Below are 24544 nucleotides of genomic sequence, written 5' to 3' on the forward strand. Positions count from 1 at the left end.
TCTGAAATGAGATCTTTCTTCTTTGTTAATGTAAGTATTTAGAGGTATGAATTTCCCTCTCACCACTGCCTTTGCTGCATCCCATAAGTTTTGGTATGTTGTGTGTTGGTTTTTATTCGCCTCGAGATATTACCTAATTACCCTTGTGATTTCTTCTTCGACCCGTTGGTTAAGAATGTGTTGTTGAAATTCCCCCCACACCCCCATTATTGATCTCCTCCTTCATTCCCTTGTGATCTGAGAAGATACATTGTATGACTTCTTTGGTTTTGAGTTTATTGAGACTTGTTTTGTGATCTATCAGATGGCCTATCCTGGAGAATGATCCATGTGCAGTAGAGAAGAATGTGTTCTGCTGCTGTTGGGTGAAGTGTTCTATATATGCCTGTTTGGTCTAGTTGTTCCTGCCAGTCTTTTTTCATGTGTGCACTTTTTATGAAATTACAATTTGGTATTCATGTAACAAAGCTTTTTCTGATTGCTGCCCTGTCTTCATAGCTGTCATTTTTGGTGGCTGTTTAAAATATTGAGGGGATGTGCATTAAAACCTACTTGTGTTCTCTGTTGGATATTTAAGTTGTTTCCTGCTTTTTCCCCTTTTATAAATAACAGTGCAGTAAACATCTTCGCAGATACAGGTTTTTTTTGTGTTTTTGTCATATTTCCTTAGGATGGATTCTCAGGTTCCGGGTCACAGAGCATCAAGGTTAATTGTGGCTTTTTGTGTGCTTGGGACCCAGCCAGTCACTCTGGGGACAATGGCCCTTTCTTCTTGTCCTTTGATACACAGTCTCATCTCCAAAGAAAATTAGACTCACAGAAGTTCCAAAGTATTGGTGACTCTTTGCCTCCCAGAGACCCTGGATTATTTTAGTCCATGAGATATTCAATAAGTGTTTATTTGGGGCTTGAAATAAACCCCACACTGGGAACATTAGTGGAGCACAGGATGGGGAAAGCAAGGAAAAGTCAACAGTGAGCTCAGGCATAGCCAGGACCTGTGAAACATGTGGAAAGAGATTTCCAGACCCATAGAAACAAGTGTGCTTTTCATGGCCCTTCTTGGCAGAGCACCAGCCTGCCTGCCTTTTTCCTCTCAGTGATTTCACAGCCTTGTTAGACAGCAATGTTTCCCTGCCCCCGGGCCCTTGCTCACCTCCTTCCTTCCTCTTGGAATCCTGCCTTCCTTGAGGTGCTCCGCAGTGTCTCCTCCCTCCCTCTGTCACCACTGGGTCACACACCTCACCGCAGTCCCAGCACAGCCTCGTGTGCATGCTTGTTGCAGCCACCAGACTGTGGACTCCAGAAGGCCAAGAGCTGGGCGCTGTTTACCTTGACGTGTCCCAAACAACTGTTTGTAGCTGTTGCTGAATGAAAAGAACCGAGTTTAGGAGCTGCTGCTTTGTTGTAGATTCAGTAAAGGCCACTGGGCAGTCTGAGTCCGTTGGCCACTGACGGAGGTTTTAGATTACTTCTCCTTTGTAGGTGAAACTTAGTTCTTGCCATCCTTTTAAATAACTGCTTGACCCACTTCAGAGGCAGCTGATGCTTGGTGAGGGGGAAGGAAGGTTGATGCTGTTGACTTTCTATTCGTGACTCAGAGTGAAAGCTGCTGGTCCTGCCGAGGCCATTAGGTGTAGTCCCTGTTTGCAAGGCTCTCTCTCCATGGGCTTTACCAAGGGTGTGCTCCAAGAACCGGCTCTTTGAAGGTTAGGAATAAATGGGGAGAAGCCATCTCCTGGCCACTCAAAGTGCCCTTGCCAATGTCCCTGCGGAGTGGGGTTCATTCACTCAACCACAGATTCTTGGCACCTTACTAGGCTCAGGATGCACTGGTACCCAAGCAGACCTCTCAGATGGGCAGTCTTGTGTTTTGGGAGACAGACAAACTTGGATTCAGAATCTGGCTGAGACAGATGCCAAGATCCTGGATAAGTTTTTTCTCCTCTCTGAGCTTGGGCTTTTCTTCTAGCTGTAAAAATATAACTAAGCCTCCCTTACAGGGTGGCAGTGAAGGTTAACTGAGGAAGTGTGCTGTAGCCTGTCTCAGCCAGGGTTCCTCATCTGAGCCCCAGAACACAGAAACTGATGGACGTGCCTTTGCTGAGTTCTCTCAGGGATGGAACAGAACGAGTACTCGAAGCACAGGAGAGAAGTTAAGCCCTTACAGGTGGTGGGTGCCGCAGCACAGTGGGGCTTAATTCTCTTGAGAAGCAGGTTGAGAAAGCCTAGTAGAGGCTTCTTTTCTTTCTTTCTTTTTCATTTATTTTTATTATGGTAACATATGTACAAAACACTCCCCATTTAGACCACTTTCAAGTATACAATTCAGTGGTGTTAATTACATGCTCAATGTGCCACCATCACCACCATTCATTACCAAAACTTTCCCATCACCCTGAATAGAAACTCTGTAGAGCCTTCTTTTCTGACAGCTTGACAGTAGTGGCAGCTCAGGGTGACTGGCACTTCACTATAGTAGATACTTAGTAAATGCCAGCTCCTTCTTGCAGTACCCCCCTTTCCCTGCTCTCCCCTCAGGCCTTAGCTTCTCTTGAAGCCACTCGTATCTTGGAGGACGAACCCAGGTTTCCTCCCATGAGAACACGGTGTGTTCTAGGCTCCTTTTCCAGGCGAGTTGCTCCTGGTTTGCCGCTGTGATGCAGGTGCCCTTCCTTTCTCTATGCCCTGACATTTGGGCAGCGCCTCCTAGGGAGGGTAGAGGAGCTACAGCATGCAGGCATTTATTCTCAAGCACTCGCTGAGCTTGTGCTCTCCATCAGGCAGTTCACCAAGCACCAGGGAGCTAGAAGGGTGAATCAGGCACAGAAGCACCTGGCTGCAGAGTTTACAGCCTGCTAGTGGAGGCAGGATTTGTTCATGGTGAGCCCAGTGAGGGGTCCAAGGGCTGAATCTAGAAGACTTTAGAAAAAGGAGGAGGGATCAGTGTGGACCAGGGTAGTCAGCCTCCGATCCCTTGCTCCATCCCAGACTGGCTGACATCGATAAAGGAAATGACAGCTCTCTCTGGGCCGGGTGGATGCTTATTCAACATATGTTCCTTGGCCAGGTGTATGTATGCCAGCACCTGAAACTGCTGCCCCATCCTGTAGTGGCTCAGACTTGAGTAACCAGTTCCTTGGGTGGTGATCTGATTTCATTGGCTTCGGCTCACTCTCTCAGCTATGGCCTGGTGTCTGCTGAGTCTGAAAGGAGAACAGATACTGAGCCCCAAGTCTTCCTTACTGGAGGCCAACCCAGTAATTCTGGGATAAAACTGTCAGTTGTTCAGCCAACAGATAATCTCAGGGCTCCCTGCCGTCCTCTTTGCCCAAGCGGCCTCCTTGGCCACTTTGGCCAGGTTGCAGGGGTGGTGTCCAGCAGAAAGGACATGCAGAGGAGGTTTGGCTCGGGGGAAGTAGGGGCTACAAGAGGGCATGGCTCTGCTCTCGTCCAGAAACACCAGTCTGAGTCAGCCTGAAGAAGGGTTGGACACAGTTTCATGCTCTAGGAACTAGTGGTCCAGATGGAAAGAGAAGTCAGGAAGTGGGAAAATGTCAGAGAACACATGCAGTGTTGACCCTCGGCTCTATAAATGTTCAGGGAAGGGAAAGAGCCCCCATGTTGAGACCTCCAACGAGTTACTTCACCATGGCCAGTGTCAGTTTTCCTAGCAATAAATTGAAGGGATTGATATCTGAAACACTGTATTTTAAGAGTTCAGTCTGAGGAGACTTCCTGGTGGAGGCGAGGCTGGCTCTGAAGGACAGGAGCATCTGGATGAGTGGAGAGGGAGCGGGGGTGTGAGGTGCTGAAGGCAGGGCACATACTCTTCCAGGCCCCGGAGGATAGTCGGGGCCTTGGCGGAGGCCAGTGGCAGGCCGTCGCCTTTCCCAGCTGTTCCTCCAGAGCCAAGGCATTGCTGCTGAGCTGAACCCAAGCCCCATTCCTATGATGGCAAGGGGAGGGAAAGGATGAAGTTAGGCCAGCCCCTGGCAGCAGGGAGGCCACGAGGCGTTCAAAGAGTATGGCAGAGGCCCCTGCAGGCCCTGGGTGGAAGGGCTGGCCTCTAGCGGAGATCAGGCGGGGAAGGGAGGATTGAAAACTCAAGGGAAAGGCTGTGTTCTGAGGGCAGTTTTACATTTTTTTGGAAAGAATCTAGGAAAAAAATAAACCAAAAACATTTTCCTGGATTTCTATCTCTGAGCCCTTCATATATATTTGTATTCATAGCAAGTGTGCCTGATGTTATGAGGAAAGCACTGACAGCGGAAATAAAAGCTCTCTGTAAAGTAATAAAACAGTATAAAAAAGTTACAAAGTGAAAAGTCAGTCTCCACCCAACCACCCCACTTATCCTGCCCTCCCCACCCTCCAAGACCCCCACTCCCTAGGGATAAATACTGTGAGCAGTTTTAGATCTGCAAAGGACACTAACAAGAACACGAAGGGCCATTCCCAGGCCTTGGGGTGTCAAGCTTGCCCTAGATCTCTTCTGGGAAGTCTGCTGGACTGAACCTCTCCTTCTCCAGGAAGGGAGAAGAGATTGCAGCTCTGGGGTGGCTGGAGCTGAGCTCAGGGGCCCTCAGGAGAGGCTTGTCGGGGCACTAGGAAGGGTCTTCAGTAGGCTCGCTTCAGCCAGGTATAACAGGAATGGGCTGTTGGCCCTGGCAGGGGCCGAGAGGTGGTGATTCCCGCCCCCCGCAGGCTCTTTCCCCTCCCCAGTGTCTGAATGGCTCTCATTTGCATTCTCAGGACCCCTCAGTGACCCAGCTGACCAATGCCCCTCAGGGTGGCCTGGCGGAATTCAACCCCTTCTCAGAGGTTGGTGAACATACTGAGTCCTCTGATCTTCAGCGTGGTGTTGGGGTCTTGGGGACAAGGGGTCTTGCAGAGACGGAGACAGCTCTGAGATGCTGCAGTCCTCCAAGGGGTGGGGGGAGGAGGGAGAGGTCACTCGAGGCTCTCTGAAATCCTCCCCTTGGGATCCATGATGTGGGCCCTACCTGAAGAGGGTAGGGCAGTGCAGGAGTGAGGCCCAGGGATGTGGGTTAGGCACCAGATTGCCCTGTGCTGGGGGCCTCACAGGCCGGGGCCCAAGCCACCTGGGTGCTCCTGGGCATCCGACCCTGCTGTGGGTTTGCCCCATAGCCCAGACTTGTGGCACTCACTTCCCTGCTTTGCTCTGTCCCACGCAGACAAATGCAGCGACAACGGTTCCAGTCACACAGTTCCCTGGGCCCTCGCAGCCGGCAGTTCTCCAGCCCTCAGTAGAACCAGCCCAGCCAACCCCCCAGGTACTGGTGACAGAGAACCCTTTGGCTTTTCCTCTGCAGAGAGGGGTGCACCCAGACCAGTAGCTGAGCCCTGAGTTTGGGGGACAGGCAGAGGGCCTTAATATCCCTAGTTCCCCTTCAAGGAGCTCTTGCTAATTTCTTTGGAGCTGGCCACTTCAACCCTTGCAGGTGGAGGGACTGTCTTACCAGCTGACATTCCCTCCCCCATATCACCCACTACTACCACCACAAAAAAAAATAGCTTGACTCACCAAGCTGGCATCCCTGGTGTCTTCCAGGAGAGCGTTTGCCCTTGCCGTGCCACTCCAGAATTCCTTGGGCCCAGAATCTCTTGCTTCCTTAACCTCGTTTGTTCCTGCCTTCCTGCCCGTTTTCCCTTGTCCCTTCCAAACATGGCAAATCTTGTCTGCCTTGCACCTGGCACTCGGCTCTGTCACCCCACTGCCCTGTCCCATGCTCCTTGCTCTTCCTGATGAGCGTGGCCCACAGTGGAGTTATGTGTTGCAGCTCCTGCTTAGACAGGCCAGCAAGTTCCTGCCTACCAGGTTCGTGGCAGTGAGTGAGCTCTCAGAGAGGCAGATGCTGCTAGGAGGAGATAGTATTCTCAGAGATACCTACATGCGAAATCTTCCGAAGGTAGGCAAAGTGTAGATGAGCAAGAGTGAAGGCAAGGCGCCTGGAGCCTGCCCAAGCTGGGCTTTGGACCCCCACGGGCCCCAGGCTGCTTCCATGGCCTGGCCGGGTTCTGAAAGTGCTGCCCCTGCCCTGGAGCCCGTGTCCATCCCGTGGGCCTCCCAGGGCTTCGATGCAGGGTGGCGAGTCTTGTTCAGCTGGGTGGTGGGCTGCAGGGCCCTGGCTCCTGTTCAACTAAACCATAGTCTTAAGGAGAGGGGGCTGAGACCCTCAGGGTAGTTTGGTGTGGTCAATTCTAGTCCTGCTTCTGCCTCCAGTGCTTGCAGTTTACCTCTTGAAGGCAGCCTTAACTCTTTGGAGAACTGCTTTTGGAGGGAGGGAAACAGAGAACGTGTGTGTGTACACATCTACAGGTGTGTATGCCTGGCCTGAAATCCCGTGAGATGACCAGTTTGATATCTGCTCCCTAAAAAGAACTGTAGAGTCACTCTTTAGGACTGGCCCAAATGTGCTGCAGACCCTGCAGGAGCGGGGCCCTGGCCTGGAGCACCCAAGCCCTGCGATCAGTTGTGCTCAGCCTCACTTCCAGTCCCCTGGCTGCCTCTCCCAGGGGCTCCTCTCAGCCTGAAAGGGGGTAAAGCTTGGACTGTGCCAAGTGGTGAAATTCAAGCCGAAGGGGCTGTCCTGGGTTGTGGTCAGTCACAGTTCAGGTGATCACTTCTATCCAGGTGGAACTACTGGGGCTTAAACACAAATCCCTGAGGCCGGGTACACAGACTGCCCGCCCACAAGTGTCTTCCCTCCCTGCTTGCTGCCAGCAGATTTGCTGTCCCGCCTTCACACATATACCCCTGCAGACTCTTCAGATGAGGCTTGGGTCTTGGTTTCTGGCTATGGGCTAGTCCCTTGTGCAGTCTATTCTTTTGCTTTTATCCCCAAAGGTCTCTATAACTGAACTTTGCCTGGAGTTTCCAGTCTGGGGGAGAAGGGAGGAAGTCACTTGGGATGGTCTTCCTATTGCATGCTCAGGGATGAAGGGGAGAGAAGTGCCTTGGTGACAGCTGAGGGCCAGGGGTGGTGTGAGGGCTGTAGGAGGCAGGTCATCTTGGCTTCTCTTTGGCAGACCCTGGTACCCAAGACACTCTTGGGGGCTGGGGCTGCCTTTGGGACTCCCTGCTGGCTCTCCCTGCCTGGGACAAGCCACTCTGACTTTTTCTGCCAAGCTGACACCATCCCTCTGTCTTTTGTGTCCGGCTGCTCCACCCTGCCACCCCCATTCCCTCCAGGCCGTGGCCTCTGCAGCCCAGGCTGGCCTGCTTCGGCAGCAGGAAGAACTGGACAGGAAAGCTGCCGAGCTGGAACGCAAGGAGCGGGAGCTGCAGAATACTGTGGCCAACTTACACGGTGAGGAAGGAAGGCTGCTTGGGGCCCAGGGCTGGCCTGCTTGGGGCAGGAGAGTTTCCTGAGTCCTGCAGGAGGACTCTCCCAGTGCCACCTTGTTCCTGGGAGGTTTGGCTGATCTCTTGATCACCTTAGAATGGTGCCGGTCTTGGGAAAGAGCAGGAAGAGTTAGAAGTATAGGGGACCTACAGTTGAGTGTCAGAGGATATAGATTGTTTCTGAGCTCCTTCCCAACTCTAAGATTCTTCGGTGCAGTGGGGGCACTGGTCCCAAATTCCTTGCTATGATGAATATCCCTGTTGTCATGCTTTTGGTTGGTGGTTAATAAAAATAATCACTTATGCGTTTAGCTCTCTGTTTTTCCCAGTGCTTTCAGGGAGCCCATTTTCTTGGAGTCAGTTTCTGTGTCTGTCCCATCACCCTCCTCTCATCCCACCCCATGCTCCCTAAAGTCCCCGAGCCCTGGTGTTGGAGCCCCTCTGGTAGCCCTACCTCTGAGGCTGGGCCCTTGCTCATCACTCTTTCTCTTTCTACACAGTGAGAGAGAACAACTGGCCGCCTCTGCCCTCATGGTGTCCCATCAAACCCTGCTTCTACCAGGATTTCTCCACCGAGATCCCTGCTGACTACCAGCGGACATGCAAGATGCTCTACTACCTGTGGATGTGTGAGTCCTGCACCTGTCCCCTGAGCCCAGGGTGAAAAGAGGTGGGACCCAAGAGCCTTGTCCACCCTCTGGCCACTACTCCCTGGAGTAAATGCTTTCTGCGGACTCTAGCTATCCTTGGTGCCTTGGCTGGGCTGGGGAAAGGCCTTCTGCTCCCTTAATTGGCCCTTCTCAGCCTGTCCTGGGAGCCTCCCTGCAAAGGGCAGCCCAGATCACAGATCCAGTAGGACCAGCCAGAGGCTCCCAGTTCCTAGAGAGCTCTTTATGCTAAAATGCCCTCCTCAGGTGAAGCCCTGTTCTTCCCCATGGCCCCCTCAGCTCCTAGGGGTGAGGAAAAAAGACTTTTCCTGTACCTCCATTATGGGCCATCCAGGCATCCATTGCCAGGGGAAAGAGTTATTGAGAGAAGGACTTCAAACCCCACTGCCCTCACCCCCAATACCTGGCTTCTCCCATCACCTTTTAGGAGCTTAGTTTGGTCCCTGGATTCGCAATCCCAGAAAACTAAAATATGGGAGCTGACCCTGCCTAAGTCATCCAGACCAAAGCCCTCAGCTATTTCTGCAGCTGTCCTCACAACATGGACTCCCCTTCTCTCCCAGGGAGTGGTTTGCCATGTTGGGGAGCCCTTGAGCCACCCTGGTGCAAGCCCATATCTCTCTCCCCTCCCAGTGCATTCAGTGACTCTGTTTCTGAACCTGCTTGCCTGCCTGGCCTGGTTCTCAGCTGACAGCACCAAGGGAGTGGACTTTGGCCTCTCGATCCTGTGGTTTCTGATCTTCACCCCCTGTGCTTTCATTTGTTGGTATCGACCCACCTATAAGGCCTTTAGGTGAGTAGTGCTGGGGAAAGGCATGAGTGTATGTCTGGCATCTCAGGTAGCAGGTCTACTCTCATAACCCTGTGGCCCTATCTTGTTCCTGGAGCAGAATAGAATGGTGGGAAATTTACTTTCCCATTCCCATCAAGAGCCAGAGCAGATGTTTTCTTCAGTGGTTGGGGCCCTGTCCTTGGACTAAGCACTGGAGACCTGCAGAGGGGGATCAGGAGCCTCACCTGCCTCCCCTTGCTCCCAGTCTGTCTGGTGGGGTGGGATTTCAGTCACGGGGAAGAGGGAAGAGACCCTTCTTAGGGTCCTCCCTTCGGAGGCTCTAGAGTGTGCCCCAGCAGAGTTGGACAGGTGCTGTCAATGGCTTCTCTCTCTACAGTTAGTTATACTTCCCCCTCCCCTACTTCCCCAGCTCCCCACATTAATGGCTCCACCTTACAGACCCCTCGGGGTTCTAGAATTGTATCTCAGAGCTGATACTTCCAGGGCTGGGAGCCCAGCAAGCCTCTGGGAGAGGGGGTGGGGCAGCGGCTGCACCATCCCATGTGTCTAGCAGACAGGACCAAACCCTCACTGAATTCTGGGCCTCAGGGGCAGAGGTGGAGGCTGTTAGGGTTTTGTCTGGTGTTCTCTACTCCCCACATACCTTTTTGTTCCACCCAACTCTATAGTTCTGTTGTTAGAGATTTATCCCTTTGGCTAAATTTTAGGGTCTGTTACAAAATGCACGTAAATACTTCAGGAGATAGAGCCTTAAGGTTTTTTTATTGTCCTTGGGGGAGAGCAACTTTATCAGCTCTTTTAGGAAGAGGGGCCAGGCACTGCCCTCTTAAATTGCAAGGCAGTAGAAGGCGAGCCCTCCTTGACTGTGGTGGGGGTGTCTGAGTGTGTGTGCCTCTGTGGACGCTGTGGCTGGTCCTCTGGAGGTCTGTCCACTCTCCCATCCTGCCACCTGCCGCCCAGTCCTACAGATACCGTACTAGTGAGCCCTCTACTGACTTCTTTCCCCCTCTCTCCACAGGTCTGACAACTCTTTCAGCTTCTTCGTGTTCTTCTTTGTATTTTTTTGTCAAATAGGGATCTACATCATCCAGTTGGTCGGCATCCCTGGCCTGGGGGACAGGTGAGGTCTGGGGCAGCAGAGAGGGAATGGTGCTTTGGACATGGGGCTCAGCCTTTCTTGCCTTGTTTCCCAGCTCCCAGAGGGCCCCACAGATGACCCTCCTTCCTCTGGGAGAGGGGTGAGTTGGCCAGCTTGGTTATAAGCCAGGCAAGGATCTCCCTGTCTTGCCTTGCTCTCCACTGTCTGGGATATTGAGGTGAACCTGGCCTGAATCTCTAGACCACAGGCCTGTGTCCTGCACTGGATTGTAGCCTCCCTCTTCTCTGCCTGCCCTCCTAGAGGCTGGTGCCACATCCACGGGCCTCACACAAGCCTTTGGGCTTGGGCAGCTGCTGGTGGATGCCCTGGCCTTTTTTGTTTGATTGTTTGTTTTTAGACCTCTAATTTTTAAGTTTATTTCAGAGAAATTTGTAGTGAGCTAATTGTAGCCAGCTCTTCCTGGCTTATTTTCTCAGATAGTCTTGAGGATTCCATAGAGATGACTTTCAGGTTTTCTCCAGGAATGTCCACAGCATGGACCCTGATGAAGGCAGTGCCCATTTTCTGACTCACTGTTATTTGTTAGAGTCAAAATAAGGCGTAAATGTTAAAGATAAACTTGGTAGAGTATGCAGTACCTATCATATTAAATACCATATTAGATGACTATTTCCCATTTTTATACTTCATTGATTTACCTAAAAACTCTTTTGGACAATTTTATACTAAACACTGTTGAGGATTTTTGTTGTTGTTGTTGTTGTTCAGTGAGCTGCTCTGGCCCTGTTATTTAACCAACACCCTGAGCTGTGACTTTTTCCAGAGACCCTATAACTTCAGGATTTGGGGACGAAGCCTCCCCCAGATAAGCTGGCTTGAGTTCCCTGGATACTGCAGTCCTTAGCTCAGAATTAATCTCAAAAAGACAAGCTGATGGCTGATGTTTTCCTTTCTGCCCCAATACACAGGGAGCATGGCAGAGAGGTCAGGCGGGCCCTTGGCGGAAAGCCTGAGCCTGCAAGGGCTGTGCTGTTTTGGTCCCCTCCCCAAGCAGAGCCAGCAGGTCCAGGGCAGTGGGGAGAGGACTGACTCACCTTGCCCTCGCAGCAAGTGCACGCACCTCCCACCAACTTCTTCTTCCACCTCACCTTGCTGTTTCTAATGTGGCCCCTTTTCTCCTTCATCAGTGTCCTGGTTTCATTGCTCGTTAACCCTAAGCGGGATCCCGGTAGAAAGGCTGTGATTAGTAACTGCTACTCTTTGCACCCTTGGCCGGGAGTCAGAAAGCTTGGGCTCTGGCCTGGCTCTGCCCTCGCTAACCTGACTGGTGCGAGGCTGGACTAGCTGAGCTCTGCAGAGTCCACCTTCCTGATGCCTTCTGAAGCCCTTCCGTAACCATTTTCACAATGTTATTATCCCCTCCTCCCCTTTTTTGTTATCAGTTATAGTAATTAAATTGCAGTAAATATGCATAATGTAAAATTTACCATTTTAGCCATTTTAAAGTATACAAATCAGTGGCATTTATTCACAGTGTTGTGTAACCATCGCCGCTGTCTAGGTCCAGAACGTTACACAGTCACTCCCCATTAGACTCTCTTCTCCCAGTTCCTGGCAACCACTAATCTACTTTCTTTCTCTATGAATTTGCTTATTCTCAATATTTTATATAAATGGAATCATACAATAGGTGGCCTTTTACTTCTGACTTCTTTAACTTAGCATAATGTTTTCAAGATTCATTCATGTGTCACATCTATCAGAACTTCATTTCTTTTTATGGCTGAATAGTATTCCATTTTATGGATATACCACATTTTATTTATCCATTCATCTGTTGATGGACATTTGGGTTGTTTCCACTTTTTATCTATTGTGAATGAACTTTCGTTCAGTTTTTGGTTTTTGGAACACCTGTTTTTAATTATTTGGGGTGCATATCTAAAGTGGAATTGCCAGATTATAGGGTAATTCTATGTTTAACTTGTTGAGGTACCACCAGACTTTTTCACAGCAGCTGCACCATTTATATTCCCATCAGAAATGACCAAGGGTTTTCATTTCTCTACATTGTCACCAATATGTGTTATTTTCTGTTTATTTTTCTTTTAGCCATACTAGTGGGTGTGAAGTGATATCTCATTGTGGTTTGAATTTGCATTTCTTCAATAACTAATGACATTGAACATCTTTTCATGTGCTTTTTGGCCATTTGTTTATCTTCTTTGGAGAAATGTCTGTTCAAATCTTTTGCTTATTTATTAATTAGGTTGTTTATTGTTGTTGAGTTGTAAGAGTTCTTTATATATTCTAGATACAAATCCCCTAGTAGATAAATGATTTGCAAATATTTTCTCCCATTCTGTATAGTCTTTTCACTGTCTTGAATAGTGTCTTTTGGTTTATAAAAGTTTTTAATTTTGATCAAGTCCAGTTTATTTTTTGTTGTCATTTGTGCTTTTGGTGTCCTAACAATTGTCAAATCCAAGATCATGAAGATTTCCCCTTATGTTTTCTTCTAAGTGTTTTATAGTTTTAGCTCTTCAAGGATCTTTGACCCATTTTGAGTTAATTTTTGTATATGGTGTGAGGTAGGAGTTCAACTTCATTCTCGTGCATGTGGATATCCAGTTGTCCCAGCACCATTTGTTGAAGAGGCCATTCTCTCCCCATTGAATGATCTTGGCACCCTTGTCAGAATCAATTGGCCATAAATGTGTGGGTTTATTTTTGATTTCTCAATTTTATCCCATTGGTCTCTATGTTCTTATGCCAGTACCACAGTTTTTTTGTTTGTTTTGTTTTTTTTTTTTTTAGAGAAGTTGTAGGCTTACAGAAAAATCATGCAGAAAATACAGAGTTCCCATAGAAACCCGCCCCCTCCCCCCATTGTGCACACCTTGTGGTACCACACTTGATTACTGTAGCTTTGTGCAAAGTTTTGAAATCAAGAAGTGTGAGGATATTATATTATCCCCTTTTACAGATGAGGACACTGGGGCTTAAGGAGGTGACATAACTGACTGAAGGCAGAGCTGGGGGAGGAAGGATGAGGGCTATCCCTGGGCCCAGCTGGGAAGTTGGCCAGTGGTATCCTTCCCAAAGGGCAGGCCCTCAGGAGAGCATAGCCAGGCTTCCCATGTCCCCAACCCACCCTGCGGCAGCAGGAGAAGGCGCAGCCAAGTGCTACATTGTGGAGGCAGCAGCCACATCCTCCCTCCCAGATGTCACATGGCCCCTAGATTCCCAGGTGAATCCATCTCTGGCAGTGTGGGGCCTGTCAGCCTTCCCAGGAGCCTGGCATCTCACAGGCCATGGGCTTCTGGGCCACAGAGCCCTGTGCTTCAGGGAGATTCCCCAGACAGTTGTCAGGACACAGCAGCCGCTTGGAGAAGAGCCCCTCATGGCGGCTGTTCTAGTCTGCTAATGCTGCAGAATGCAAAACACCAGAGATGGATTGGCTTTTATAAAACGGGGATTTATTTCACTACACAGTTACAGTCTTAAGGCCACAAAGCGTCCAAGGCAACACATCAGCAATCGGGTACCCTCACCGGAGGATGGCCAATGGCCTCCGGAAAACCTCTGTTAGCTAGGAAGGCAGCTGGCATCTGCTCCAAAGCTCCGGCCTCAAAACGGCTTTCTCCCAGGACGTTCCTCTCTAGCAAGCTTGCTCCTCTTCAAAACATCACTCCCAGCTGCACTCTCTTTCTTCCCCCCCGAGTCAGCTCATTTATATAGCTCCACCGATAAGGGCCCACCCTGAATGGGCGGGGCCACGCCTCCATGGGAACATCTCATCAGAATCATTGCCCACAGCAGGGTGGGGCACATTCCAAGCAAATCCAACCATCACCAAAACGCCTGCCCCACACAAGACCACAAAGATAATGGCATTTGGGGAACACAATAGACTCAAACCGGCACAGCGGCCTCTGGGCCCACTCCCACTTATGCCCGCTCTGGCCTCTTCCTCCCTTTGTAGTGGTTGGATTGCAGCCCTGTCTGCACTGAAGCAAGACTCCTTGGCTGTGGCGGTCATCATGATGGTGGTGGCTGGCTTCTTTACCCTCTGTGCCGTGCTCTCACTCTTCCTCCTGAAGCGGGTGAGTGGTGGGACTGGGCCAACAGCAAACCACCTGGCTCCTTCCTTCACCTTGAGGATGTTCTTCACCACTGCAGTCGGGCCTTCTGGACTCCCAAAGGCTCAGCAACTCTCTCCAAGGCTCTGGGTGGGGATCAGGGAGGCTTGGGTCCCTGGCTGTCCCTTTGGGAGTACAACCCCAATGTTTCGGTTCCTGGTGGGCCCAAAGGCCGGATTCCTCTCACCCCAGCCTCTCTTCTCAGGTGCACTCCCTGTACCGCCGGACAGGGGCCAGCTTCCAGCAGGCCCAGGAAGAGTTTTCCCAGGGCATCTTCAATAACAGGACCTTCCGCAACACTGCCTCATCTGCTGCCCGAGGAGCCTTCCAGGGGAATTAGCCCTCCCGACTCTCTCTCCTCCCTCTGCCCCAGCCTTTTCTCTCACCTGCCTTCTGAACTGCACTTTCCGTGGGTGCCTTATGAGGTGGTTGTGCCTAGCACAGACCTGAGGAGGGTCTTGCTGTGGCTCTTCCTCCTTCCTCAGCAACCAGCTTATCTTTCCACCGAAGGGGAGGGACAGGGATTTTTTTTTTTTTTTTTTCCCACACAAGAGAAAAGAAAAAAACTCAAAACTGTCTTTCTTTCTCTGGTGACAGTTTGGTAGGATTCTTTTCTCTTTCTGGAAGCAATGGGAATGACGTTCTCCCCACTTCACTCCCAAAACACACACACTGTGGTGCATTGACTGACTGGGCCAACCCCACCTGGAGCTTTGTTTCCAGCAGGGTCCTAGGACTCCACTCCTCCCCCAGCTGGCCTGACCTGAATCTGACTTCCTAGACCCAGCCCATGGCCGCCACAGTCCTGCCTTCCTGCCCAGGCTGTGGTAGCCTCCCAAGGGCTCCACATTAGAGGAGCTGCAGGCTGGATGGGTAGGCACCTCTGTTCCCCAGGTAGCTCTGGGCTAGTCTCTGGGCTGCCAGAGCTTCTGGCCTGGCCACCGCAGGTTCTCTGTCCCATGTTGCTCACAAACAGTTTCATAGCCTTTAGGCCTCCTGCATCTGGTGTGGGCAGCACCTTGTGCCCTACAGAGCCCTATGGGGCCTTTTCTGCATCAGACTTAACTCAGTGTGCAGTGGGGTTGGTTGAGATTTGGAGGGTGGGAAGAGGTGGGATATAGAGGACACTGACCCCAGGTTGTCCTGCCCAAGGCTTTGGCAGTTTCTAGAAGGGTGGGGTCTGAATGTCATGGTATGGTTGGTTTGGCCCTGTTTGTTTTGACTTTCTCTCTTCATGAGGAATACCTGTCATTTGCCTTAGCCTCAGATTCTGCACTACCCAGCTGCCCTCCCCCCGCCATCAGCAATATCCAGCCTTTCTTGGGGAGGGCAGGGGCAAGAATTCCAGAACTACATTCTTCAGGTTGGACTGATGAGCCACCTTTGAACCCTGAAGCTAATCCCCAGGGTCCCCCACCCACCCACATATGCCCCTGGTAGAGTCTAGGCCTCCTTGCTCTCATCCTGGGGATTCCCCAGGAGGTGTGCACTGTGATGGGCACCTGGGATTCCACAGTTAGAACTTACACCCTGCCCTCCCAGGAGTGGGTGTGTAGACTGAGAGGACTTCCCAATACCTGGCCGGCCTCCTGCCTCGGGGACCTGGGGCCCAGCCTGCCCGGCCCCAGAGCCACTGAATGATAGTGGCAATGGCCAGGGTCTTGTAAACCCTTTCTGGTATTCCCCCCCTCCATGTACAAATGTAAATGTTATGTCTCAATTTTTGTGCTTAAATAAAAATGACATTTTGGATGACACTGGTCCTAATGCCTGGTGGACTTGGAAGGATGGGGGTGGCCCAAGGCGTAGGAGCTGAGGCGCGCTAGTGACAGTTGAGGGAGGTGGTCTAGGTGCTGCTGCCGCCGGCCCGCGGCTCCCTGACCAGCCTGCAACAGGAGGTCCAGCCCCTCACTCCACTGAACAAATGACGAAGGGAACCCCAGGGAAGGCAACTTGGTCTCTTTCAAAGGCCCTTTCTTAGCCCAGTACTTCCACTTTTAGAGGTGCAGGTCGTTGGGGTAGAGGAGATCCTGGGGGACCTCCCTGGCTCCTCTTCACCCCACACGCCTCGGGGAGCTTTTCACCTCTTGGCAACCTCATCTCTACGGTCCTCACCTCTGTGATGCCATCTGCACCTCTCGCGCCTCGGTGAGGTTCCTGGGTGGGTGGCCTCGACTGCCGTCCTCGGGTCACTTCTGTTCAGCCCGCGGGGGCCCCGACAGATCGTGTGATAGCCAGGGAGGGCGGGAGGCAGCCGGGAGCGCGAGGCTGGGCCCCGGGGAGCTGGCGGGGGGAGCCGCCGCGCTGCACTTCCGGCGGCCGGCGCTGGGGGCAGCGTGGAGCCCCGGCCGGCCTCCCGCTCCGCTCTGGGCCGGAACGCGACGCCGGGAACCAGGAAGCACCTGGCGGCGAGCGCGGGGCAGCGGGCATGGCGGCGCCCGGCTGGGGCCCCCCGCGGCTGGACGGCTTCATCCTGACGGAGCGGCTGGGCAGTGGCACGTACGCCACGGTGTACAAGGCCTACGCCAAGGTGGGTGTGGGGGCGGGGCGCGGGGGCAGGCGGCGGGACTGCCGGCCGGGACGCCCTGGGCCGGGCAGGCATTGGGGGCACGCGAACTTCCTGAGGGCCTAGCTCCTGTGCCTGCCAAGCCCTGCGCAAACCCATCCGAGTACCAGGTGGGGAAACTGGGACAGGCTAGAGACAGCGTGAGAACAGTGGGGCGGGCCGCCTGTCTCCCTCAGTCTGACCCTCCAGCCGACTGCCATCTACAGGTCTTAAAAACAAACACCCCGTGTTTTGTCTGGGAGGTAGGTGAGATCCTTGCAAGATTGGAGCGTGGGTGTGAGTGGCTGAGAAACAGGCAAATACAGGAAGGATTACCTGTGGGCTGGGAGGAGTCTGGAACCCTGTTCTAGAAGGCTGGACCCAGTTAGGAGGAGTCAGTAGTTCTAGACTACTGAGTGACATGCCTTGGTGGGACATTCTAGAATGCAGTGAAGAGACTTTGAGGGCAGGTTGGCTTGGGAGGCTGGGATTCCAGAATCTGTTCCCTTGGCCAGAAAAAGGGAAGCTGGGATGCTGGTCTGCCCATTCAGGGGTTGTGTGTGTGGGCAGGGCAAACCAGCCCCTTCAAGGCAAGGCCCCAAATCTCCTATCCCCCTAGAAGGACACTCGCGAGGTGGTAGCCATAAAGTGTGTAGCCAAGAAAAGTCTGAACAAGGCATCTGTGGAAAACCTCCTGACAGAAATTGAGATCCTCAAGGGCATCCAACACCACCACATCGTGCAGCTCAAGGACTTCCAGGTGCGGGCCTGGGGTGGGACCATTTCCAAAAGGACTGGAGGAGGAGCACCCTCTTCAAGCGGCTTCTCTGCTTCTAACCACAGTGGGACAGTGACAACATCTACCTCATCATGGAGTTCTGTGCAGGGGGCGACCTGTCTCGTTTCATCCATACCCGCAGGATTCTGCCTGAGAAGGTGGCTCGTGTCTTCATGCAGCAGTTGGGTAAAAGCCTCTGACCCCCAGCCTGACACCCCTTCCCATGTTTGCCCTCCCACCTCACTCCTGCCCCAGGCTTTGCAGTTGCCCTGCCTCAGCTTGGGTTGTTAGGACCCGATCTTTCTCATTTGCCCAGCCCTGGCTCAAGGATGCCAGGGAGAAGGTGGGAGGGAGAAGGAGCCCGCATCTGTGGGGAGTCCAGGTTTCCACATGTGAAACATAATTTAAGGACCTTAAAACATTCCAGGGCTGAGTGGGTAAGACCCAAGTGCTTTGCCAAGGAAAAGAACAGGATCTTAAAGGGCTGGGGCATCCAGGAGAGCCTCTGAGAGTGGAGGAAGGTTACTCTGGGCAGGGGGCAAATTCTAAGAAGTGACAGGAGCCTGGCGCTTGTATGTGAAGCATTCAGTAGACCAAACAGGCCTGAATGAGATTAGTGCGGCTCGAAAGGCAGCTGTAAGCCTGGGGAGGTGAGAGGCAGATGTGAGATGGGCTTCTCTGACCTGTCTGTGTGGCTCCCTCCCCTCAGCTAGTGCCCTGCAGTTCCTGCACGAACGGAACATCTCTCACCTGGATTTGAAGCCCCAGAACATTCTGCTGAGCTCCTTGGAGAAGCCCTACCTCAAATTGGCAGGTCTGAGTCTGGAACAGAAGGGAAGAGGTTTGGAGCGTGGCTGTGCAGAGGCCTCCCTCTGCCTGGACTCATTCAGCACCCCTGGTTCTCATGGAACCCTCTATTGAGTCATCAAACAGCGACAGGCTGGTTGATCCAGGGGTGGCCCCAATACCAGAAGTTCGGACTTTTCTTAGGCCACTCATACTCATCTCCAGTAGTGTAATGGGGGTGAATCAGGGCTCAGTCAGGGGTGAGGGTCAGGACTTGGTCTGTGACTGGGATCAGGGCTAAGTCTCTCCCCAGGATTGGGGCTCAGACTGTGTGACTCAGTCTGTGGCAGCGTAGGAGGGCACAAGGGGAGGAGGGAGGCTGTGCTTGTGGTGGCTCCTGACAAGATTCGACTTGAGACTAGAGGCCGGAGAATGTGATATAACCGAAGCTTGGTGGAGCAGTAAGGTAGGGTTCTAACCCCTAGTGGGGCCTTATCCGCGTAGCTGGTATGATCAAGGTGGACTTCCTAGGAAAAAAGTACCTGGGGATACTGTGCAAGGTGAGAGGTACGCCCCCCGAGGAAAATGTAGGAGAGTATTCCAAGCTGAACGCAATAGAAACGGCATGGGCAGAGACTGGGAAGTAGGCTTGATCCTGGTGAGTCTGGAGGGTGGAGAGGAACCCTGCAGCCAGAGCCCTAAGGAGAGGCTTCACAGGCCAGGAGCCGAAGCAGCTGGAATGTGAGCCCTGCTGCCTGGCCTCTCACCTGCAGACTTCGGCTTTGCGCAGCACATGTCCCCATGGGATGAGAAGCACGTGCTCCGCGGTTCTCCGCTCTATATGGCCCCCGAGATGGTGTGTCAGCGACAGTACGATGCCCGCGTGGACCTCTGGTCCGTGGGGGTCATCCTTTACGGTGAGCACTGTATCCCCTGCTCCACCCCAGGGGCTGCACTGTGTATCCTCAGGCAGGACCTCTCTGGGCCACTCCTGAAGGGTTCTACCTCCCCGGGGCCCCTGCTCTGACAGGCACCTGGCCTCCTCCCCAGGAGTGGCCAGGCCAGGCTTGACGCCATCCCTCCCGGCCCCTCCTCTGCCTCCCTTCCACAGAAGCCCTCTTCGGGCAGCCCCCCTTTGCCTCCAAGTCGTTCTCGGAGCTGGAAGAGAAGATACGTAGCAACCGGGTTATCGAGGTGGGTCTGGCAGGGCCTTGGCATTGAGGGACAGGGCCCTGAGGTTGGAGACCTTACCCCCATCTGCCACAGACTGGATTGTGGGCTCCCTGCCACCTTCATGGTGGGGGGACATGCTCTAGACTGGAAATTGAGCCTCTGGTCAATTCCAGGGACCCAGATCAGCCCACAATGGGCAGCAAAGGGACTGCCTCATAGAGAACTGTGCGGGCCTCTGAGTGAAGGCCACAGCAGCCTGCCCAGGCACATAATGCACGGAGGGGGAGAAGGACCCATAAACAGGACCCATTCAGCAGCTAAGGGCTCCACTGAGAGTGTGGGCAGGAGCCCAGGGCAAGGAGGCCCAGCTCTCAACTGGCTCCTCCACCTTGACCCATCGCTGTTCCTTCTGGGTCTCTGATTCTCCACCCATCAGATGTGTACTTCTGGGGCATCCCAGGACAGGGTGGTCCTGCCAAGCCCTGGGCAGGGGTGGAGGTGCTGGAGCCCAGGGTGAAATGTCCCCCTGCCTCCTGCAGCTCCCCCTGCGGCCCCCACTCTCCCGTGACTGCCGGGACCTGCTGCAGCGGCTCCTGGAGCGGGACCCCACCCGTCGCATCTCATTCCAGGACTTCTTCGCCCACCCCTGGGTGGACCTGGAGCACATGCCCAGCAGGGAGAGCCTGGCACGAGCGGTGAGCAGGCCAACAGGTGGGGTGGGGCGAGGCAAGTTGGGGGCTTCATCTGCTCCCTTCCATGGTGACTTGAGACAACAGGGAGCAGAGGGTGGACTTGGGGAACCTGCACTTCCCCACTCGTGTTGGGCAGAGGACGGGGCAGGGCTGGGGGTGGGCATGACTTCTGCTCCGTCATCCCGCAGACCGCCCTGGTGGTGCAGGCTGTGAAGAAGGACCAGGAGGGGGAGGCCGCGGCTGCCTTGTCTCTCTACTGCAAGGCTCTGGACTTCTTTGTGCCTGCTCTGCACTGTGAGTCCCAGCCTGAGCCTGTAGCCTGATGCGGCAGGGGTGGGGTCAGCCATAGTTGCAGCGGATGGATTCCAGAAGATCTCCATTAGGAGATAAAGCAAAGAGAAAAACTGGAACCTAGTGCTTTGGGGGATCCCAGAGTGTTTCGAATGGGCCAGGAGTCCCTCCAGACTCATATAAACCCCACTTTTACAGATGAAGTGGATGCCCAGCGGAAAGAGGCAATTAAAGCAAAGGTGGGTGAGTGAAAGACCCCATGAGGAAATAGGGGAGGGGTGGGGAGACTTCTGAGAAATGGCTCTCTCAGAACCTAAGCTCCCTCTTCTGGAATAGAATGCTGTGAAGGGGTCAGGCCAGCCTCAGTCAACTGCTGGCCTGTTGTTACAGCTTGGGGCAGTCACTGAGGACCCCAAGGGAGGACTGGGAGGTGGGTGCTGGGAGGTGGGGTTGGGGCAGCCCCTCCTCAGCCCCTCGCCCTCCTGCAGGTGGGGCAGTATGTGTCCCGGGCCGAGGAGCTCAAAGCCATCGTCTCTTCCTCCAATCAGGCCCTGCTAAGGCAGGGGCCCACTGCCCGGGACCTGCTCAAAGGTAAGCCCCAGCCCCTGGCTGGCCCACCAGGCCCTAGCAAACCTCCCCCCAGCCTGAGGGAAGGCCGGTTGGAGTAGGCTCCCTGAGATGGGAGGACAGGCTGCTCCCCTCCCCTGAGCCTTTGCACTCTCATCCCAGAGATGGCCCGGGACAAGCCGCGCCTCCTAGCTGCCCTGGAAGTGGCTTCGGCTGCCACGGCCAAGGTGCGTGCCCAGTAAGGGGAGAGGGTGTCCAGGTGGGACAGGGAGGAACCTAGGTCACAACCCCGGATGACCTAGTGTCATGTGGCTGCAGGAGGAGGAAGCTGGTGGGGAGCAGGACGCCCTGGACCTGTACCAGCACAGCCTGGGGGAGCTGCTGCTGCTGCTGGCAGGTGAGGTGCCCATCTGTACACCCCCACAAGCCCTGGCCACCCTGCTCTCACCAACTGCCCTCTCTTTGCAGCGGAGCCCCCAGGGCGGAGGCGGGAGCTGCTTCACACTGAGGTGCCCACTAGGGTTGGGAGGGTTGGAGGTGGGGCTCCTCTTCCCCTTTTACTGTTTCTCTTTGTGGGAACCTCCTCAGATTCTCTCTGGTATCCCCTACCCTCAGGGTCTTTCAAGTCTGGGAGTCAAACCTCCCAGATGTGGCCCAGTCGGGGATGGGGGGGTGCCCAGATCAGGGTACTGGGATAGTCAGCGTCTGGGAACCCAGCAGCAGAAAGTCTGCTGGACTGGTGGAGTCAGGAAGGCTTCCTGGAGGTGAAAGCAGGTAGAGGACTCAGGGAAAGCCATTCTGTTGGGGCAGAGGGTTCTGGAAAGCATCATTGCTGAGGTCCGCCTCTGTCTCATATCCATTCCCTTGGCAGGTTCAGCACCTCATGGCTCGAGCTGAATACCTGAAGGAGCAGGTTAAGGTGAGGCATGGGGACCACAGTGGGGTAAGGGTTGGTGTGTTCTGCTCCTCTCTGCCTGAGGCTGTCTGTCTCCTAGTCCCTCTGTCTCCCTCTCCATTCATTGAAGGCCTCTCCTCCGTCTCTTTCCTTCACGCACTTGGCTGCTCTCTGTTTGGTGCAGCTCCTGCCTCTGTCTCTGGCTGCCTCTCACCTTGTTCTGCCTCTTGTGTCCCACAGATGAGGCAGTCTCGCTGGGAAGCCGAGAGCATGGACAAAGAGGGGCTGTCGGAGTCTGTTCGTAGCTGTGAGTCCTGTCCTGGGGTCTGATCCTCTATCCAAGGAAGGGTGAGGGCTGGGGACAGCCTTGCCAAAGACCTGAGGCTGACCCTCCCTTCTTGCCCCTGCACAGCTTGCACCCTGCAGTGACCCCAGAGGTTGGCAGGACGGACTGTGGGCCACCTAAATCTTGGAGTTGAAGGCCTGCTCTTCTCAGGCTGGGAGTGTGGATCAACCCCCAGAGTTCTGTGGCCCTCTGCAGCTCTGGGACCTACAGAGGGGGCTTTCTGGGTGGACAACTCTGAGACCGTCACATCCCAGGGCCCCCAGCCTCCCTCAGGTACACTCCTCCCCCTGGAGGTTGGCCTATGCTGTGAGCTAGGAGCATTGGGCCTTGGCCCCAGGCGGCCAGGAGGCAGGACCCTGGGAGAAGAGAACTTCTTTCATGTGACCTTTACCTTGGAAGTTTAAAAGTTGCCATTTGGTGGTTGCTGGATCCTGAGCCTCCTAGCATTTTTGCTCCGAGAAGAAGGCAGAGGACCCTCTGCAGAGCAAGTCTGCTCTTGCCCCCTCCCTGCCAGCAGGCAGCCAGCACCCTGGGCCACCCCCATCCTTCCTGGGAGCCCTTATTCTGACTCACCTCTGTCCTTACACTGGAACGGGGCACTCCAGAACCCTTTAGGGACCACTCAGCCCCACAGAATTCACCAGTCTTCCTGGGAGCCTACCCCCACCCACCATCTCGGTATTTTAAGATAATACTTTCAAGCATGAAAATAATGTACTTTGTAGGGGTGAGTGCACATTTCAGAAGCCCATGCCTTGTTCCGGCCCTAGTGCACGGGTATAAGCGGAGGGGGTCCTTGACCCACATCCCTCCCACTTCCTCTCTAGGGCCTGCCCCCCAGCTTGCCACAGAGCTGCCCCTGTGCTGGAGTTTGGGGGGTCTGAGAGAGGGAAGTTGCAAGGCTGCCTGGCACATCAGGCTGCAGGGGAAGCAGTGCCGTCTGGGAGACCTGATGCTGGTTCTGACACTGCCATGGGTGACCCCGGGCAAGCCCCTTCCCCTTTCTGGGCCTTGGTCTCCCTGTCTCTCCAGTGGGGCTGCAAATACCTCCTCAACCCACAGCATGAGGGCAAAGTGACTTTAATCTAGAGAAGAATGTATACACTTAGAGTTATTTGGGGGTTTCTCTTTAAAAATCAGAGAAGGTGTTGGTGGTGTCTTCTAACCCTCTGCCCTTAAATTCCTCCTTGGAACAAGAGTCTCTGTTCTCCCAGAGGCTGGGTGTAAAAAATGTAATTCATTGTTTCTCTATTAAATTATTTTCTGTATTTGTGCTTCTCTTCTTGCCCTAGGGAAAACAAGAGAGATAGCCCTTGTTCATGGGCTGGGCCTAGAGGGGCCCCAGGAAAAGCTGGGTAACCTGAAGTTAGGGCTGGGGTAGGTCATGGGGTGGTAGAGGGTGATGGCCACATCAGTCTCTAGCCCTCCACCCCTAGGGGAATCCTGGAGAGTCAGACTGACCAGCTGCTCTTTCTGCCACATCTCGGGGGCCAGTGGATGGGAGAAGTACAGGTCTGGGAGTCCAGGCAGGGCCTTTCCCCACTGTGCATCTCAGACTCGCTGTCTGCACCTTGAGAAGGGGAGACACTGTTGTAGGAGTGCAATGCTCTGGAATGTTCTGCACTGCACACTCCCACACCCCAGACAGGGCCAGTGAGTGAGCACTGAGCTGGACTGGGGAAGAGGGCATCCTTTGGGATGTGTTGTTCTCAGACCCAGCCCCCTGGGACCTCTGAGCTGGAGTCTTGTCCAGCACACACATGCACTGCACCCAGCTGCTCTGGGTCTGAACAGTGCTTGTTGGGAGCAGCCATGGGGACTTAAAGGGGAGCACATCCCTGGGCAGCCACATTCACCCAAGGGAGCAGTTCCCTCGACTTCTCAAGACACCACTAAGATGGACGGTCTTCCTTAAAGACACTAAAGTGCTTCTGATCCAGGGAGGGAAACAGACCCTAGAAGAGAACTCGATTTCCCTGAAGCCCGTAGCCTGGCCATTGGGAGGCAGTGTGGTGCAGTGGCCCAGAGGGCAGGCGCTGGAGTCGCAGCCTGGGCTAAAATCCTGGCTCTACCCGTTTGGCCATGAAGCTTGGAACCCGCTGTTTAACTCCAGTTGCTTCCTCCTTAAAATGAGGATAAAGATAAGTGCCTCGTGGGACTTTAAACGGGGTATTGTACATGAGCCTGGCACCTAGTAAGAATTCAATAAAATGTTATTTTCAGAACTAGGCAAAGAATGTACTTTGTGCTTCAGATTATTTCTGGATATTGGCTGGACAAAAAGCCCTGATAAATAAAATGAGGGAATGGGAAGAAGGAGAAAGAATGGACCCGATTGGGTGGGTGAACAAGAAGCCTGGGTGGGAACGAGAGTGGGAATGAGGCAGGATGGAGGTTGGG

General features: G+C 53.6%; 2 protein-coding genes across 6 annotated transcripts in view; both read left to right on the forward strand.

Moving 5' to 3' along the window:
* Positions 1 to 15826, forward strand: part of SCAMP2 (secretory carrier membrane protein 2) — a 29400-nt gene extending 13574 nt beyond the window's left edge. Inside the window, exons 2-10 of one of the 2 annotated variants that reach the window (XM_037833436.1) lie at positions 4756 to 4824; positions 5199 to 5297; positions 5805 to 5933; positions 7217 to 7334; positions 7870 to 7998; positions 8671 to 8830; positions 9849 to 9950; positions 13915 to 14035; positions 14277 to 15826. In XM_037833436.1, coding sequence (XP_037689364.1) covers positions 4756 to 4824; positions 5199 to 5297; positions 5805 to 5933; positions 7217 to 7334; positions 7870 to 7998; positions 8671 to 8830; positions 9849 to 9950; positions 13915 to 14035; positions 14277 to 14411 — 1062 coding nt within the window. In that variant the 3' untranslated portion in view covers positions 14412 to 15826. The remainder of the gene's footprint in view (positions 1 to 4755; positions 4825 to 5198; positions 5298 to 5804; positions 5934 to 7216; positions 7335 to 7869; positions 7999 to 8670; positions 8831 to 9848; positions 9951 to 13914; positions 14036 to 14276) is intronic. The other variant, XM_037833435.1, reaches the window with a different exon arrangement.
* Positions 15827 to 15834: 8 nt separating this feature from the next.
* ULK3 (unc-51 like kinase 3) lies at positions 15835 to 23412 on the forward strand. 4 transcript variants are annotated; one of them, XM_037833402.1, is made up of 16 exons: positions 15835 to 16601; positions 17236 to 17376; positions 17460 to 17580; positions 18104 to 18208; positions 18954 to 19097; positions 19292 to 19374; positions 19893 to 20048; positions 20234 to 20339; positions 20535 to 20575; positions 20825 to 20927; positions 21066 to 21130; positions 21222 to 21300; positions 21372 to 21412; positions 21775 to 21822; positions 22039 to 22105; positions 22211 to 23412. In XM_037833402.1, exons 1-16 carry the CDS (start codon positions 16500 to 16502, stop codon positions 22225 to 22227), a joined length of 1419 nt encoding a protein of 472 aa, XP_037689330.1. In that variant the 5' UTR covers positions 15835 to 16499; the 3' UTR covers positions 22228 to 23412. The 4 variants fall into 4 exon arrangements, 3 of the variants coding, with proteins under 3 accessions (XP_037689330.1, XP_037689331.1, XP_037689332.1); XM_037833403.1 differs by having other exon boundaries at positions 17239 to 17376; XM_037833404.1 differs by having other exon boundaries at positions 17318 to 17376; positions 17460 to 17575.
* The last annotated feature ends 1132 nt before the right edge of the window (positions 23413 to 24544 follow it).

This window comes from Choloepus didactylus, chromosome 4, assembly GCF_015220235.1.
Source record: "Choloepus didactylus isolate mChoDid1 chromosome 4, mChoDid1.pri, whole genome shotgun sequence".
Classification (NCBI taxonomy): domain Eukaryota; kingdom Metazoa; phylum Chordata; class Mammalia; order Pilosa; family Megalonychidae; genus Choloepus; species Choloepus didactylus.